The sequence below is a fragment of the Pleurodeles waltl genome, chromosome 6, assembly GCF_031143425.1.
Source record: "Pleurodeles waltl isolate 20211129_DDA chromosome 6, aPleWal1.hap1.20221129, whole genome shotgun sequence".
NCBI lineage: Eukaryota > Metazoa > Chordata > Amphibia > Caudata > Salamandridae > Pleurodeles > Pleurodeles waltl.
Genome location: NC_090445.1, coordinates 1,712,266,657 through 1,712,283,712, shown reverse-complemented (window position 1 = coordinate 1,712,283,712; position 17,056 = coordinate 1,712,266,657). Strand labels below are relative to the sequence as shown.

Below are 17,056 nucleotides of genomic sequence, written 5' to 3'. Positions count from 1 at the left end.
AGGAGTCACTCACCTCGGTTTGCAGCAGTGTAGGCAGATTTTCCTGAAAAATAAAACACATTTCGTGAGTCTTAAGTTCACAGAGGTTACTCAGCCAATCCTCTCACTGATCACAAATGCTTATATTAGGAGGTTGGAGCAGAGAGGCGGGAGGGAACCACAGCCTCAGGGGCGCAGCTCAGTCAGGTTCGAGGAGGTTTAAATCTCACATTTTACATCTAAACTAGCATTGGGCCACAGGGAGAGTGTGTGAGGTGACCAAGGTCCTGGGTGGACTCTTCCCACAAGGAGGAGGCTCAGTGGTGATTTGCATCAGGCAGGTCTCTGGGGCGGGTTTACAGTTTGGTGGACAGGTGTCTGTAGCAACCGCCCAAACACAAGGTCTGCCCGCCTGAATATGAGTTGGGCAGACCACAGGTATTACTACAACAGAGTACATTTTTACAAGCTGTTTAGTGGTCGCAAATCCTGTGACTTACTGGGTTGTATGTTTTGTGACCACTGTATAGCGCCGCACACCTGGCCCCAGGCGCTACAGGCACAGACTGTGTTGGTCAGCGATGAAGAGCTGGATCAGGGTGAGATGGGCGTCCTGAAGTGTGTCCTTCGGGGTAAAGGCAGAGGTAGGAGCACAGAGTGTACCCCAGAGCCCCCCTAAAGAGGGACTGGAAGAGAAGGAGCACAACTGACCGTGCCGGCTGTAAAGCATAATATTCAGTTACTTGGAGAAGCAGCGAGGCGCGGGTCACTCACTGAAATGAGTCACATCCTAGCCTCAAGCCACCTCCTTCCAGCATGCCTCTAGTAATGCAGCACTGAAGTACTTCCCCAGGCATTACTCCAGAGTTCTCCCTCACCCTTCCTGAATGTACTCCTCCACTGTGGGACAGGGAGGACAGGGACTGTGTTAAAGGACAGGGATGATAGCTCACAGAGCCACAGTGCTTCAAGCTGCCTCTAAGAATCATCTCACAAGAACCCTGTGTACAAAGCTTCAGAGAGTAATAGGAACAGACAGAAACACAGAAACTGCAGCCCACAGTATACTCAGTGCTTGGTAGCCTCTCTCAGGCCACTGATATACCACTCAGTGCTTTGTACCCTTCACGGTCACTGTTGCCGCACCACGGCCCACAATATACTTAGTGGATGCCACTGATAGCATACCAGAGCTCATAGTACAATCAGTGCTTTATACCCTCTAAGGACACTGCTACCACACCACAGTACACAGTAAACTCAGTGGATGCCACTGACAGCATACCAGAGCTCATAGTGCACTCGGGGCCAGATGTAGGTAAGTTTGATTTTGCAACTTAAAATTTGCGAGTCATAGCGAATCGCAAATTGCAACTCGCAAAACCAAATGCAGAAAGGTGTCTCAGACACCTTCTGCGACTCGCTATGGGGTCGCAAAGACCCACCTCATGAATATTAATGAGGTGGGTCGCAGTCTGCGACCCCATAGCGAGTCTAGGCACTCACAGGGATGGTGGCCTGCTGGAGACAGCAGACCACCATGTCCGTGACGGCTTTTTGAATAAAGCAGTTTTTTTTTTTCTTTTTGCAGCCCGTTTTCCTTAAGGGAAAACGAGCTGCAAAAAGAAAAATACCGAAACCATTTGGTTTCGGTTTTTTCAGAGCAGGCAGTGGTCCATAGGACCACTGCCTGCTCTGAAAAAATATTTTTTGTGGCATTCACAAAGGGGAAGGGGTCCCATGGGGACCCCTTCCCTTTTGCGAATGAGTTACCATCCACTTCAAGTGGATGGTAACTGCGAGTTGGTTTGCGACCGCATTCGCGGTCCCACGCAACTCTGCATGGCGATGCGGTTGCAAATAGGAAGGGAACACCCCTTCCTATTTGCGAGTCGCAGCCTCAAATTGCGAGTCGGTACCGACTCGCAATTTGAGGTTGTGCATCACGTGAAGCCTTTTGCGCCTCGCAAACTGCGTTTTTCGCAGTTTGCGAGGCGCAAAAGGCTTCCTACATCTGGCCCTCAGTGCTTTGTACCCTCTAAGGACACTGCTATCACACCACAGCCCACAATATACTCAGTGGATGCCACTGATTACATACCAGAGCCCACAGTATACTCAGTGTTTGAAAGCCTCTCTAAGGCCACTGATATACCACTCAGTGTTTTGTATCCTTGAAGGTCACTTTTGTCCCACCACGCCCTCAATATACTCAGTGAATGGCACTGATAGCATACCAGAGCTCATAGTTTACTCAGTGCTTTGTACCCTCTATTTGCACTGCTATCACACCACATTACACAGTACCTTGTACCCTCTCAGGGCACTGCTATCCACATAGCACACAGTACCTTGTACCCTCTCTCATCACTGCTTTCACACCACAACACACTACCTTGTACCGTCTCTCATCACTGTTATCACACCACAGCGCACAGTACCTTGTACCCTCTCAGGGCACTGCTATCACACCACAGCACACAGTACCTTGTACCCTCTCTCATCACTGCTTTCACACCACAGCGCACAGTACCTTGTACCCTCTCAGGGCACTGCTATCACACCACAGCACACAGTACCTTGTACCCTCTCTCATCACCGCTATCACACCACAGCACCCAGTACCGTGTACCCTCTCTCAGGGCACTGCTATCACACCACAGCACACAGTACCTTGTACCCTCTCTCATCACTGCTATCACACCACAGCACACAGTACCTGGTACCCTCTCTCAGGGCACTGCTTGTAGGAAAGTACCATCTTGCCTGGCATGTTACCCCCATTTTTCACTGTATATATGTTGTTTTAGTTGTATGTGTCACTGGGACCCTGGTATCCAGGGCCCCAGTGCTCATAAGTGTGCCTGAATGTGTTACCTGTGTAGTGACTAACTGTCTCACTGAGGCTCTGCTAATCAGAACCTCAGTGGTTATGCTCTCTCATTTCTTTCAAATTGTCACTAACAGGCTAGTGACCAATTTTACCAATTTACATTGGCTTACTGGAACACCCTTATAATTCCCTAGTATATGGTACTGAGGTACCCAGGGTATTGGGGTTCCAGGAGATCCCTATAGGCTGCAGCATTTCTTTTGCCACCCATAGGGAGCTCTGACAATTCTTACACAGGCCTGCCACTGCAGCCTAAGTGAAATAACGTCCACGTTATTTCACAGCCATTTTTCACTGCACTTAAGTAACTTATAAGTCACCTATATGTCTAACCTTTACCTGGTAAAGGTTAGGTGCAAAGTTACTTAGTGTGAGGGCACCCTGGCACTAGCCAAGGTGCCCCCACATTGTTCAGGGCCAATTCCCCGGACTTTGTGAGTGCGGAGGCACCATTACACGCGTGCACTACATATAGGTCACTACCTATATGTAGCTTCACAATGGTAACTCCGAATATGGCCATGTAACATGTCTATGATCATGAAATTGCCCCCTCTATGCCATCCTGGCATAGTTGGCACAATCCCATGATCCCAGTGGTCTGTAGCACAGACCCTGGTACTGCCAAACTGCCTTTCCTGGGGTTTCACTGCAGCTGCAGCTGCTGCTGCTGCCAACCCCTCAGACAGGTTTCTGCCCTCCTGGGGTCAAGCCAGGCTTGTCCCAGGATGGCAGAACAAAGTACTTCCTCTGAGAGAGGGTGTTACACCCTCTCCTTTTGGAAAATGGTGTGAAGGCAGGGGAGGAGTAGCCTCCCCCAGCCTCTGGAAATGCTTTCATGGGCACATTTGGTGCCCATTTCTGCATAAGCCAGTCTACACCGGTTCAGGAACCCCTTAGCCCTGCTCTGGCGCGAAACTGGACAAAGGAAAGGGTAGTGACCACTCCCCTGACCTGCACCTCCCCTGGGAGGTGTCCAGAGCTCCTCCAGTGTGCTCCAGACCTCTGCCATCTTGGAAACAGAGGTGCTGCTGGCACACTGGACTGCTCTGAGTGGCCAGTGCCACCAGGTGACGTCAGAGACTCCTTCTGATAGGCTCCTTCAGGTGTTGCTAGCCTATCCTCTCTCCTAGGTAGCCAAACCCTCTTTTCTGGCTATTTAGGGTCTCTGTCTCTGGGGAAACTTTAGATAACGAATGCAAGAGCTAATCAGAGTTCCTCTGCATCTCTCTCTTCACCTTCTGCCAAGGAATCGACTGCTGACCGCGCTGGAAGCCTGCAAAACTGCAACAAAGTAGCAAAGACGACTACTGCAACTCTGTAACGCTGATCCTGCCGCCTTCTCGACTGTTTTCCTGGTGGTGCATGCTGTGGGGGTAGTCTGCCTCCTCTCTGCACTAGAAGCTCTGAAGAAATCTCCCGTGGGTCGACGGAATCTTCCCCCTGCAACCGCAGGCACCAAAGAACTGCATTACCGGTCCCTTGGGTCTCCTCTCAGCACGACGAGCGAGGTCCCTTGAATCCAGCAACTCTGTCCAAGTGACTCCCACAGTCCAGTGACTCTTCAGTCCAAGTTTGGTGGAGGTAAGTCCTTGCCTCCCCACGCCAGACTGCATTGCTGGGAACCGCGACTTTTGCAGCTACTCCGGCCCCTGTGCACTTCCGGCGGAAATCCTTTGTGCACAGCCAAGCCTGGGTCCACGGCACTCTAACCTGCATTGCACGACTTTCTAAGTTGGTCTCCGGCGACGTGGGACTCCTTTGTGTAACTTCGGGTGAGCACCGTTTCACGCATCCTCGTAGTGCCTGTTTCTGGCACTTCTCCGGGTGCTACCTGCTGCTGAGAGGGCTCCTTGTCTTGCTCGACGTCCCCTCTGTCTCCTGACGCAATTTGCGACATCCTGGTCCCTCCTGGGCCACAGCAGCATCCAAAAACGCTAACCGCACGATTTGCATCTAGCAAGGCTTGTTGGCGGTCTTTCGGCGGGAAAACACGTCTGCACGACTCTCCACGGCGTGAGGGATCCGTCCTCCAAAGGGGAAGTCTCTACTCCTTGTCGTTCCTGCAGAAACCTAAGCTTCTTCTGTCCAGTAGAAGCTTCTTTGCACCCACAGCTGGCATTTCCTGGGCATCTGCCCATCTCCGACTTGCTTGTGACTTTTGGACTTGGTCCCCTTATTCCACAGGTACCCTCGACTGGAAATCCATTGTTGTTGCATTGCTGGTTTGTGTCTTTCCTGCAGAATTCCCCTATCACGACTTCTTTGTCCTTTGGGGAACTCTAGTGCACTTTGCACTCACTTTTCATGGTCTTGGGGGGGGCTATTTTTCTAATAGTCCCAGCGACCCTCTACAAGGTCACATAGGTTTGGGGTCCATTCGTGGTTCGCATTCCACTTTTGGAGTATATGGTTTGTGTTGCCCCTATCCCTATGTGCTCCCATTGCATCCTATTGTAACTATACATTGTTTGCACTGTTTTCTAAGACTATACTGCATATTTTTGGTATTGTGTACATATAACTTGTGTATATTTGCTATCCTCATACTGAGGGTACTCACTGAGATACTTTGGCATATTGTCATAAAAATAAAGTACCTTTATTTTTAGTATAACTGTGTATTGTGTTTTCTTATGATATTGTGCAAGTGACACTAGTGGTACTGTAGGAGCTTCACTCGTCTCCTAGTTCAGCCTAAGCTGCTCTGCTAAGCTACCATTATCTATCAGCCTATGCTGCTAGACACCCTATACACTAATAAGGGATAACTGGGCCTGGTGCAAGGTGTAAGTACCCCTTGGTACTCACTACAAGCCAGTCCAGCCTCCTACACTGCTATCACACCACAGCACACAGTACTTTGTGCCCTCTCAGGGCACTGCTATCACACCACAGCACACAGTACCTTCTACCCTCTCTCATCACTGCTATCACACCACAGCACACAGTACCTTATACTCTCTCTCAAGGCACTGCTATCACACCACAGCACACAGTACCTTGTGCCCTCTCAGGGCACTGCTATCACCACAGCACACAGTACCTTGCACCCTCTCTCATCACTGCTATCACAGCACACAGTACCTTGTACACTCTCTCATCACTGCTATCACACCACAGCACACATTACCTTGTATCCTCTCTCATCACTATCACACCACAGCACACAGTACTTTGTACCCTCTCTCAGGGCAGTGCTATCACACCACAGCACACAGTACCTTGTACCCTCTCTCATCACTGCTATCACACCACAGCACACAGTACCTTGTACCTTCTCTCAGGGCACCACTATCACACCACAGCACACAGTACCTCGTACCCTCGCAGGGCACTGTTATAACACCACAGCACACTTTACCTTGTTCCCTCTCAAGGCACTACTATCACAGTACACCACACAGTACCTTGTACCCTCTCTCATCACTGCTGTCACACCACAGCACCCAGTACTGTGTACCCTCTCAGTGCACTGCTGTAACACCACAGCACACAGTACCTTGTACCCTCTCTCAGGGCACTGCTATCACACCACAGCACACAGTACCTTGTACCATCTCTCATCACTGCTATGACACCATAGCACACATTACCTTGTACCCTCTCAGGGCACTGCTATCACCACAGCACACAGTACCTCGCACCCGCTCTCATCACTGCTATCACACCACAGCACCCAGTACCTTGTACCCTCTCAGGGCACTGCTATCACATCACAGCACACAGTACCTTGTACACTCTCTCATCACTGCTATCACACCACAGCACACATTACCTTGTACCCTCTCAGGGCACTGCTATCACACCACAGCACACAGTACCTTGTACCCTCTCTCATCCCTGCTATCACACCACAGTACCTCGTACCCTCTCTCATCACTGATATCACACCACAGCACACAGTACCTTGTACCCTCTCTCATCACTGATAGCACACCACAGCACACATTACCTTGTACCCTCTCTCGGGGCACTGCTATCACGCCACACCACAGAGTACCTTGTACCCTCTCTCAGGGCACTGCTATCACACCACAGCACACAGTACCTTGTACCCTCTCTCATCACTGCTATCACATTACAGCACACAGTACCTTGTACACTCTCTCATCACTGCTATCACACCGCAGTACACAGTACCTTGTACCCTCTCTCATCACTATCACACCACAGCACACAGTACCTTGTACCCTCTCTCAGGGCAGTGCTATCACACCACAGCACACAGTACCTTGTACCCTCTAAGGGCACTGCTATCACCACAGCACACATTACCTTGTACCCTCTCTCAGGGCACTGCTATCACACCACAGCACACAGTACCTTGTACCCTCTTTCATTACTGCTATCACACCACAGCACACAGTACCTTGTACCCTCTCTCAGGGCACTGCTATCACACCACAGCACACAGTACCTCGTACCCTCTCAGGGCACTATTATAACACCACAACACACTTTACCTTGTGCCCTCTCAGGGCACTACTATCACACTACACCACACTGTACCTTGTACCCTCTCAGGTCACTGCTGTCACACCACAGCACACAGTACTGTGTACCCTCTCAGTGCACTTCTATAACACCACAGCACACAGTACCTTGTACCCTTTCTCAGGGCACTGCTATCCCACCACAGCACACAGTACCTTGTACCCTCTCTCATCACTGCTATCACACCACAGCACACAGTACCTTGTACCCTCTCAGGGCACTGCTATCACACCACAGCACACAGTACCTTGTACCCTCTCTCATCACTGCTATCACCACAGCACACAGTACCTTGTACCCTCTCTCATCACTGCTATCACACCACAACACACAGTACCTTGTACCCTCTTTCATTACTGCTATCACACCACAGCACACAGTACCTTGTACCCTCTCTCATCACTGCTATCACACCACAGCACACATTACCTTGTACCCTCTCAGGGCACTGCTATCACACCACAGCACATATTACCTTGTACCCTCTCAGGGCACTGCTATCACCACAGCACACAGTACCTTCTACCCTCTCTCAGGGCACTGCTATCACCACAGCACACAGTACATTGTACCCTCTCTCATCAGTACTTTTGTAATTGTAATAGTAATTGTAATAGTATTTATACAGCGATTACCCCTGACGAGGCATTGAAGCGCTTATCGGCCAGTAGCACACTACTCCAGAATCCATAAGGAATTAGTGGTGGAGTAGTATAGGGAAATATGAGTACAGTTTTAGTATTATTATGAGTTAACTTGATCCGCAGATATGTGAGTTTGTTAGTTGGATTGACTGGAGTAATGGAGGGGTGGAGGAGGGAAGAATCCAGAAGTGTTAATTAGGAGTTTATAGTAATAGAATGAGGCTTGGGATGAGAAAAGGGGGATGAAGGAGGGAAGAGTCTGTGGAAAGGGTTAGGGAGATCATAGTGGGAGGAGGGGTTTTGGATGAGTTATGGGTGAGATAAATGAGAGAGAATTTAGGGGGGTTGTTTGGGAGATCATGGTAGTAGAGGGAGGTTTGGGTGAGTTACATGTGGAAGAGGAGGGAAGAGCTTAGGCAGGGTTATTTAGGAGATGAAAGTAGTAGAATGGATTTGGGATGAGTCAGAGTGGGAATGGAGGATAGATTGATAGAGACATGACATATGATGATGGGTAGATAAGTGTGATATAAAATGAGAGGAGGGATTCATAAGTATCTAATATAACAACTTATCTAGGAGCTATGCAATGACCTATGAACATGTTAGGCATAGAATAACATACACACTTATATACACACACACACGAATGGACACATAAGCACACATATATGTACATACATATACATATTTAAACCATGAGTAAATATACATAAGTTAAACAGGTTTAAAGAGTATTTGTGTAGTTTATTGTTATGACATAGTAGCGATACATATTTTCTAAAGAACTATATATAACTAGAATATACACATAATCAGATAAAAAATATGTATCAACATAGGCATATGCAGTCCAAAGCTTTTTGAATATGGTGGTTATGAAGGAAAGAGCCAACTCTTGAGTAGTTTTCTGATGACAAGAAAGTTATCTGTGGCTCTTATAGTTGGGGGTAATGAATTCCATAGTTTGGCTGCTTGGACGGAGAAGGATGTACCACCTATAGTCTTTTTCTAAGGCGGGGTGCCAATCTTGAGCGGAGGTTTCTTTGTTGAATGTATTTGGTTATTTTGTTTCTGATAAAAAGCGGTGCTGTTCCATGTATAGCTTTGTGGGTAATACAAAGCAGCTTGAAAGTGCATCTTCTGGCAACGGGTAACCAGTGTAGTGCTCTCAAGGCAGGGGAGATGTGGGCTTGCAGCTTTACATGTAATAGTAGCCTGGCTCAGAGTTCTGAATACGTTGTAGTTTTTTCATAACAGATAGAGATGATCCATGGTAGAGGCCATTGGCATAATCCAGCTTGGATAATACAAGCGAGATAGTAGCCTGCACCTTGTGTGGAAATCCGAGGTGGGGGAAGATGCGTTGTAGAGTCTTTAAGGTAATGACGTTTATTTGTGCTAATTTGTCCACTTGGGCATTCATAGTTAACTTGGAGTCCATGGTGATTCCAAGATTTTTAACTTCCTTGGATAATTGAGGAGGTGGTCTGAGATCGTCAGGCCAGGAGCACAGTGGGTCATCATTTTTCCAGTCACCACATATGAGTATTTCTGTTTTGGAGATATTTAGTTTGAGATGGCTCCAGGTCATCCACTGATCAGCGGCTCTGAGGCAACTGAAGATTAGTGAGTTTTCAATGTTTTTGGGGCACTCTAATTTAAGTAGTATTTGTGTGTCATCTGCATAGTTGTAGCATGTGAGATGAAAATTATTGATCAGTTCTGGTAATGATATCATGTAGATGTTGAAAAGCAAAGGCGAGATGATTTATCCTTGGGGACCCCTGCTTTTGTGAGGTAGTGTTTGGACGAGAAGGGGGGGGGGGAGAACAGATTGTATTAGTTCTGTTTTGAAGGTAGGATGTAATCCAGTCAAGAGCAGTCCGTTCTATGCCGGCTTCGTGGAGTCTTTGTATTAGGGTGTCATGGTCAACCGTATCAAAGGCAGCCGAGAGGTCCAAGAGAAGTAGTGCAGCAACTCCATTGCGGTCGACTGTGTTTTTAAGATCATCCAAGATTGCTATGAATGCCGAATCAGTGCCTCTACCTGGGCGGAATCCAGTTTGGAAGTCTGAAAGTATGGAGTTATCTTCAATGAATTGTGACAGCTGGGCGAATGCTGCTCTTTCTATCAGTTTGCCCAGGAAAGGTCCATTTGTGATCGATCTGTAGTTGTTGGGGTCTTGCGGGTCTAGGTTTGTTTTCTTTAATGACGGTCGTATGCATGCCTTTTTCATGTCTACAGGAAAGGTTCCCGTAGTTAAAGAGTTGTTGATGACTCTTCTTACAGGTGTGGCAGCAGAGGTAGATAAAATAATGTTTTTGAAGATGTTTGGTGGACAAGGATCAGAAGGGCAACCAGAAGGTCTGCTTGCTTTGACAAAATCCATAAATTCACCTTGTGATATTTGAAGGACTGTAGAGGCTGAGTTGGTTTATTCTTAGAGGGTATTTTAGGAAAGCGGTTGGTGCTGATGGTTTTCTTCTGTTTTAAATAGGAGTCCAGTGTGTCTACCTTGGTTGTGTAATGAGTTGCCAGTTTGTTTGTGAATGCTTGAGTAGTGGGATGACTTCCTTCCATGCATGTCGGTTTTCGAAATTCATTGAGAAATGTATAAAAAATTTTGGTTGCAGATTTAGAATTTAGAATTCTCTCTGAGTAGTACCTTTTTTTAGCTTTTTGGATTGATGATTTGTATATTCTGTTAAGTTTGTGTAGCTGCAGTTTGTTTTGACTGTTTTGAGCCAGGTCCGCTACAACTTTCTGATTTGTTGCTTTATCTTTTTAAGTTCTGTGTTTGTCCAAGGTGTTGGTTTTCTTTTGTCCTGTTTAGTTTTTCTGAGTGGTATTACGATATCAAAAGCTTCCTGTAGCCACTCAAAGTTTTGGAACAGAATTAATTGTATCTAGATCTGTGTTGGCTGTTATTTGTGTTTCTAAGTCATCAAAATTGAGTTTGCTCCAAGGCCGTTAGCTGCATGTATGTAAGTAGTTGTGGGGTGTGTTGATTTGTGGAGTTTTATGTCGGAAAATTATCAAATGGTGGTCTGACCATGTGATTGGCGTGATGCTATGAACAGTAACTAGGTCAGGCTTAGCAAAAATGACATCTAGGATGTGACCAGCGATGTGTGTGGGATTGTGTACAATCTGATGTAGGTTCAATGCGACTAGGCCAGTGGTGACAGCTTTTGGATGGGGCATATTGGGTTTGTCAAACCAAACGTTTAGGTCCCCAAGAATGCATAGGTTGGAGTATAGTGTAATAAGGTTTGAGACTGTATCTAGGAAAGCATCTGGGAATGTCGAGTTGTTAGGTGGAGGTCTGTGAAAGGAGGAGAAAGTTACAGGAGGAAGTTGGAGTAGGGTGGCATCTGGTGAGGAGGGCCTCACAACCTTGTATGGAAATGTTGTCTGTTATACTGAGATTTATTGCCTGTTTGAATATAATATCTAGTCCACCTCCTCTCTTGCCTATACGGTTTTGTGTGATGGTTTGGTAGTCCGGAGGAATGGCTTCATGCAACATTGGGGCGATGTCATCTCCCAACCATGATTCTGTTAGGAATAGTAAGCCAGGTTGTGTGTCCGTGAGCAGGACGTAGATGTGGTGCTTGTTTTTTAGAGTGATCGAGCATTTATGAGCTGGCAGTTTAGTAAAGGTGTGTTTGTGGCGGTGTTGTTTTGCTTAGGAGAAGGGTAAGCAGTATATTTTGAGCATGTAGCAGGTGTGTTGTTAGTTGTGATAACTGTGTGAGGGTCACAATAGTCTTGTTTTTCAATATAGTGTTCCTCTTCCAGCAGGTTTAGGAGGCATTTTGTTGGGTCTGTGTAGATTGTATTTCTGAGCAAAAGCTAGAGCTGGTAATTCATCCCTAAATATGATGACACTGTATGAATTATTAGGAAACAGACAACTGGTTTTGTTTGGGAGTGGGGAGACTAGGTCTCTCTGGGAAATTTGCTTGAATTTTTGTATTTGTCTGTTCATTGTAATAAAGTACCATCTTTCTAGCATAGTTACCCCTACTTTTTGCCAGATGTCAGTATGTTTAGACTGTAGTTCACTGGGATTCTGCTAACCAGGACCCCAGTGGCTGTGCGCTCTCCTCTAAATTTGGTTGCTTGGACTTCCTTGACCCCACAATTGGTATCCACAGACACTGTTCAGCCCTCCTGTTGTTCATCCACCTCAAACAGGGGGAAGGCAGAACAAAGGGTTTCCTGTAGGAGGGAGGTGTGGCCTCCTCCCCTTCAAAAGTAGGTGTCTCTGGGTTAGGATGGCCTCTCTGCGCCAAAAGACTGCTTTAAAGGGCACATTTGGTGCCCTCCTTGCATAAACTGGTTTGCACCAGTGCAGAGACACTTGATCTTGCGCAAAACCACATAAGGGACAGGGGAGTGACCATTCACCCATCCAGCTCGTCTTCTAGTGAGATTCAAAGAGCTCTGCCAGGTGGCCGGTCGATTCTGCCATCTTGCAAAGGCCCCTGGCAGCATCTGACATATTAGGCCAAGTAGATGACAACCCTGACCCGCTCTGATTGGTGGGTCACTGCAGAGAGTGGCCAACCTCCTTTTAGGGTTATGTAAGGGCTCACCCTTGGGTGGGTCCTCAGATTCGTCGAGCAAGACTCTAAAAGGAACTCTGTCCTCTGGAACAGCTGCTGGTCTGCTTCGGAACCGAAACAAGTCTGCTTCTAGTGGGAAGGCTCCCACTGCAACATTGTTGCTGTGCATCCAGCAGGGTGCACCTGGAAGCAAAAAGGAATCTCCCTTGGTGTGAAAGAGTCCCTCCCCTGCATCTGCAGGCACCTCAAGGCAACGACGACCGGCTGGTGGATCCTGCTGCCCCACGGACAACATGAAGGCTCTACTCACAGGTTGTGGTTCGGTGGTCCTTTTCAGGTCCCTCCTGTCCTTTGGTCCACTTGGGAGACTGTGGGCCCCTGCTGCAGCCATAGGAAGAGCACCCCTGTGCACCGTGACTGTTGCTCTTGCCAAGGCTTGTTGGCTCTTCCTCAAAGAGATCTTCGCGCACCAAAAAGTCCCAGCCACCAGAACTCTGCACTTCAAGGATCAACCTCAGTTCTACAGCTCCTTCGAAGTGGGACTTCTGTTTTGTTGTGGTGCTGAGGCCTCCCTGTGACTCCCTGTGTCCATCGCCTGTGGGTCACTCATGGGGGCTCCAATGACTCCTGCTGGCCTTCCTGTGTGCTGAGGGCCAGCCCTGACTTCCCCTCAAGGGTAGGATCTCCTGGACCTTGCTGATCCCTAAAAACTGGCAAAATCCCTCTTCAACTCATGCTTGCATATGCCAGTGCTTGCTGGTGGCCTCAATGGTCACTAACCCTCATGCAATCCGGCGATCAAAGGGGGACAGCTTGTAGGTGAGTCCTAGAGTCTTCTGCAGCTCCTGGACCCCGCAGCTGGACTTCTTTCACCAACATGCAGGAACTTCACCTCTAGGAGGGTGCATCTGCACCACCAGGGCACTTCCGAGGGTGCTAGACACTCTGTTCCCTTCCTTTTCAGGTCTTCTACACTCAGGATAGGTCTTTGGGTTCCACCGGCCTGGTCCATGGATTGCGACAGCAGCTGGGCAACTGAGGCCTCCGGTGACTTCAGCGAGGGTTTCTGACATCCTTTCACCCCTATGCATCCAGGATCCCTGGTGTAGGTACTCCTGTTATCTGGGTATACTTGGGTGGGGACACTCTTCAACCTTCCTCCAGTCATTGGGTTTCCTTGTGGTCCACTGGGAAGGGTCCTGAAACTCACAAATTCCAAACGCGACTTCCCTGTGTTAGTCTATGGGAGGACCGGGTAGGTAACCACTCTGCACCCGGTTACTGAGGACACTTGCTGTACTTGTCTCGGGTGTTTTCGTTCTTCCCTAGCTCACTTTCACACTTACCTTGGTTGGGTTTACTATTTCACATTTCACTTACTTAGTATATGGTTTGTCCTCCTACCACCCTACTAGGCCCTGTACATTTTATGGTATTTCTGCTTGTTCTTTTGTGTATTTGTTGTGTGTAGATATCTCCAAAGGGAGCTATACAAATGCTAGTCTAGTAGTTAGAGTTGTAATAAAGAATCCTTTATTTTTTAAACTCTTGTGTGGTTCTTTATTGTGTGGGAGTTACTAACAGACTACTGTGGTATTGCAAGTGCTTTACATTCCTCCTGGATAATCTTCAGCTGCTCGCCTCAGCTACCCATAGAGAGCTTTTGCTATCTGGACACCTAAACACTATCAATAAGGGTTGCCTGGATTTAGTATAGGGTGCCACACCACAGGTCTACACCAGAAACAGAGCCAGCCTCCCACATTCACAAGAAATAATTCAATGAAAACAGCTCTGAAAAAGAAACAAGGACCTGTGGACAACAGTGGAGAGCACCCAGAGGTCAGAGGTTATTATTACCTCCCATTAAGGAAGGTACAACCCCAGTCTTCCACTGAAAGGTGGTTGGTAGAAGGATGCGGTTGTTAATGTCTGCTGGCTGAGGCGATTTGGTATTATGCACCTTTGGTTCCTGCACAGCTATTGCTACAGAATCCACCCCTAGGGTTTTGCCCTTGCCTGCCCTGCCCTGCTGATGACGTTCTGTAATGGATATCACTGTCTAGCCATTGTGGATAGTTTTGAAGGCTGCGTGGTATTTTTGGTTTGCAAAGTCGGTATAATTTGTTGATATGTTTCTAGACTTACATCCACCTGAGGACCAAACAGGTGTTGTCTGTTCATAAGTGGGCAGATAAGGCGCTGCGCTACTTCTTGCCATAAGAGGATACTGGTATTGAGCTCTAAGATTTGATCAACCTCCTTCACCTTCTTCCTGATGGTCTCTCGGAGGTTCATGAGATAGTGTTTTTTATCCTCCCACTGGCAGCAGTACTACTACCTGCCAAGAAGGGCAAGGCTTTGGAAATTACCAATTGTGTAGATGCTCCCAGGACAACGCATGGCTCCTCAGGATCCGCAGTTTCTATCCTCTTATTTTCCTTGTCAGGTGGTGGAGTGCTCCTTGTGCCCTGCTTAAGGAGGCTGCCTTCCATGCTGTGTGTACTGAAAGAGTGTCTGGGGGTACATGCCTACTTCCAGTGCAGGCTTTAACTTTTACTTGACCCAGGGGTTGTTGTAATAGGGTCCTTGAAGGTGTTTGTAGAACAGTTAACATGCGTTTTAGAATGGGCAATAAGCATAAATTGCTTATCTGCAATCCCAGCTCCCCTCCAGGGCAATCCTCATCAAAGTCACAAGCACTGAATAGTCCTGCCCACATGTGAGGGGCCCGAAGCACTCCTTACATTTTTTACATATATATATATATATATATATATATATATATATATATATATACATACATATATATATATATTCGTCCCAAAAGGTCCAATTCAGACGCACTTTCTTAACGTCTGTGCCTGCGCCAGGGCAGACCTATCCCTTAATTCATTTTCACACCAACTTGACACTTATGTCAACGACGCGGCACACTCATTACATACAGGGTATTGCTAACAATTTTTAAAAAAGAAAGGTAAAATGTAATATGGCCATCTGTTTTCACCTTTGTCCATAGGCTGCAAATATATATATATATATATATATACATGTGTGTATATATGTTTCTGTGTGTGTGTATATGTGTGTATATATATATATATATATATATGTGTGTGTGTGTGTATATATATATATATACATATATATATATATATATATATATATATATATATATATTCACACCAACTTGACACTTCTGTCAACGACGCAGCACTCACAGGATTTTCACAAAATCTTCATTTAATAAGTGAAATAATACCAGACAAACAGACACCAACGCGTTTCGACCTTCACGGTCTTGATCACGGTAATTGACCAGTCCATTAATTGCTCTATTTATACTTTCCATCTCATTCATGCCTTTATGTGGCATTCTGGGATATGTAGTTGTTAACAATGTCTATACAACATTTAAATATAATAAATCAAAATATTCTCCCACCAAATAACCCCATTAATTGCAAACCCACTACAACACCCAACCAACAAAACAACGTATATATTACACAAATTAAAAGCACAGATCATTCTGCATAATTCTCAAATTATACATGCTTGCTAATTTCATACATCAATTTTCCAAATACCGCAAGTACCTATGTGTATTATTCCTATATCATTCTCAATTTACTCATCCACATGTATAATAGTAACTTGTATATTATTTTATGTCTCCTAGTAGTATCATGCCCTAATTTTTTCTTTTTTTCTTTTTTGGTCATTTTTCAGTTCTCTACAACCTCCTTATTTTTTAAGAGCAATGACACGAGCACAGGTGTTGGTGAAGAATCAGAAAATGTCAGAACAATCCATGACAAAGAATGATGAGTTAAGACTTATCATGGACAATAGCAAAGAGAATCAACAGATAATCAATATACTAAAGAAATATTGGCATCTGATCCAAAGAGATAATGACATTGGGCAGCAAATAGGTACCTATCCTTCTATTATATATAGGAAAGTACCATCACTAAAAGACATGCTAGTGAGAAGTCATTTTGAGACAACACATATGGCAAATTGGTTAGTAGATGCAAAAAAGGCTTTTTTTGTTGCAGAAAGTGCAAAGCGTGCAGAATTGGCAGCAACAAAAAAGCGATAACAGATTTTCAGGGCAAAGAAGTTGTAATTAGAGATAGAATCACATGTGAGTCAACTTTCGTGGTTTATGATATAGAGTGTAGATGTGGTCTTAGGTATGTTGGTAGTACCAAATGTCCTCTAAAAAAGCGTATTACACATTAGAGCGGTACAAAATGATGACTGTATCTATGCCATGACCAAACACTTAAAGACCCACTCAGAATTAAATTGGCTACATATTAAATATTATGGGATTGCGACAATAGCGAAACATGAACGAGGAGGTGATAGAGTCCAAAAGCTGAGGCGCTTAGGATTTGTGATTCTCAAATAGCGATTTTTAAGAAATCGCTATTTCAGAAATGCAAAAAAGTAT

The 17,056-nt window shown here is 46.2% G+C and overlaps 1 protein-coding gene across 1 annotated transcript in view; it reads right to left on the bottom strand.

The window, feature by feature from the left end:
- LOC138301428 (RLA class I histocompatibility antigen, alpha chain 11/11-like) overlaps window positions 1-17,056 on the bottom strand; it is a 338,345-nt gene that overhangs the window by 30,414 nt on the left and 290,875 nt on the right. Inside the window, exon 6 of the mRNA XM_069241918.1 lies at window positions 14-43. Coding sequence (XP_069098019.1) covers window positions 14-43 — 30 coding nt within the window. The remainder of the gene's footprint in view (window positions 1-13; window positions 44-17,056) is intronic.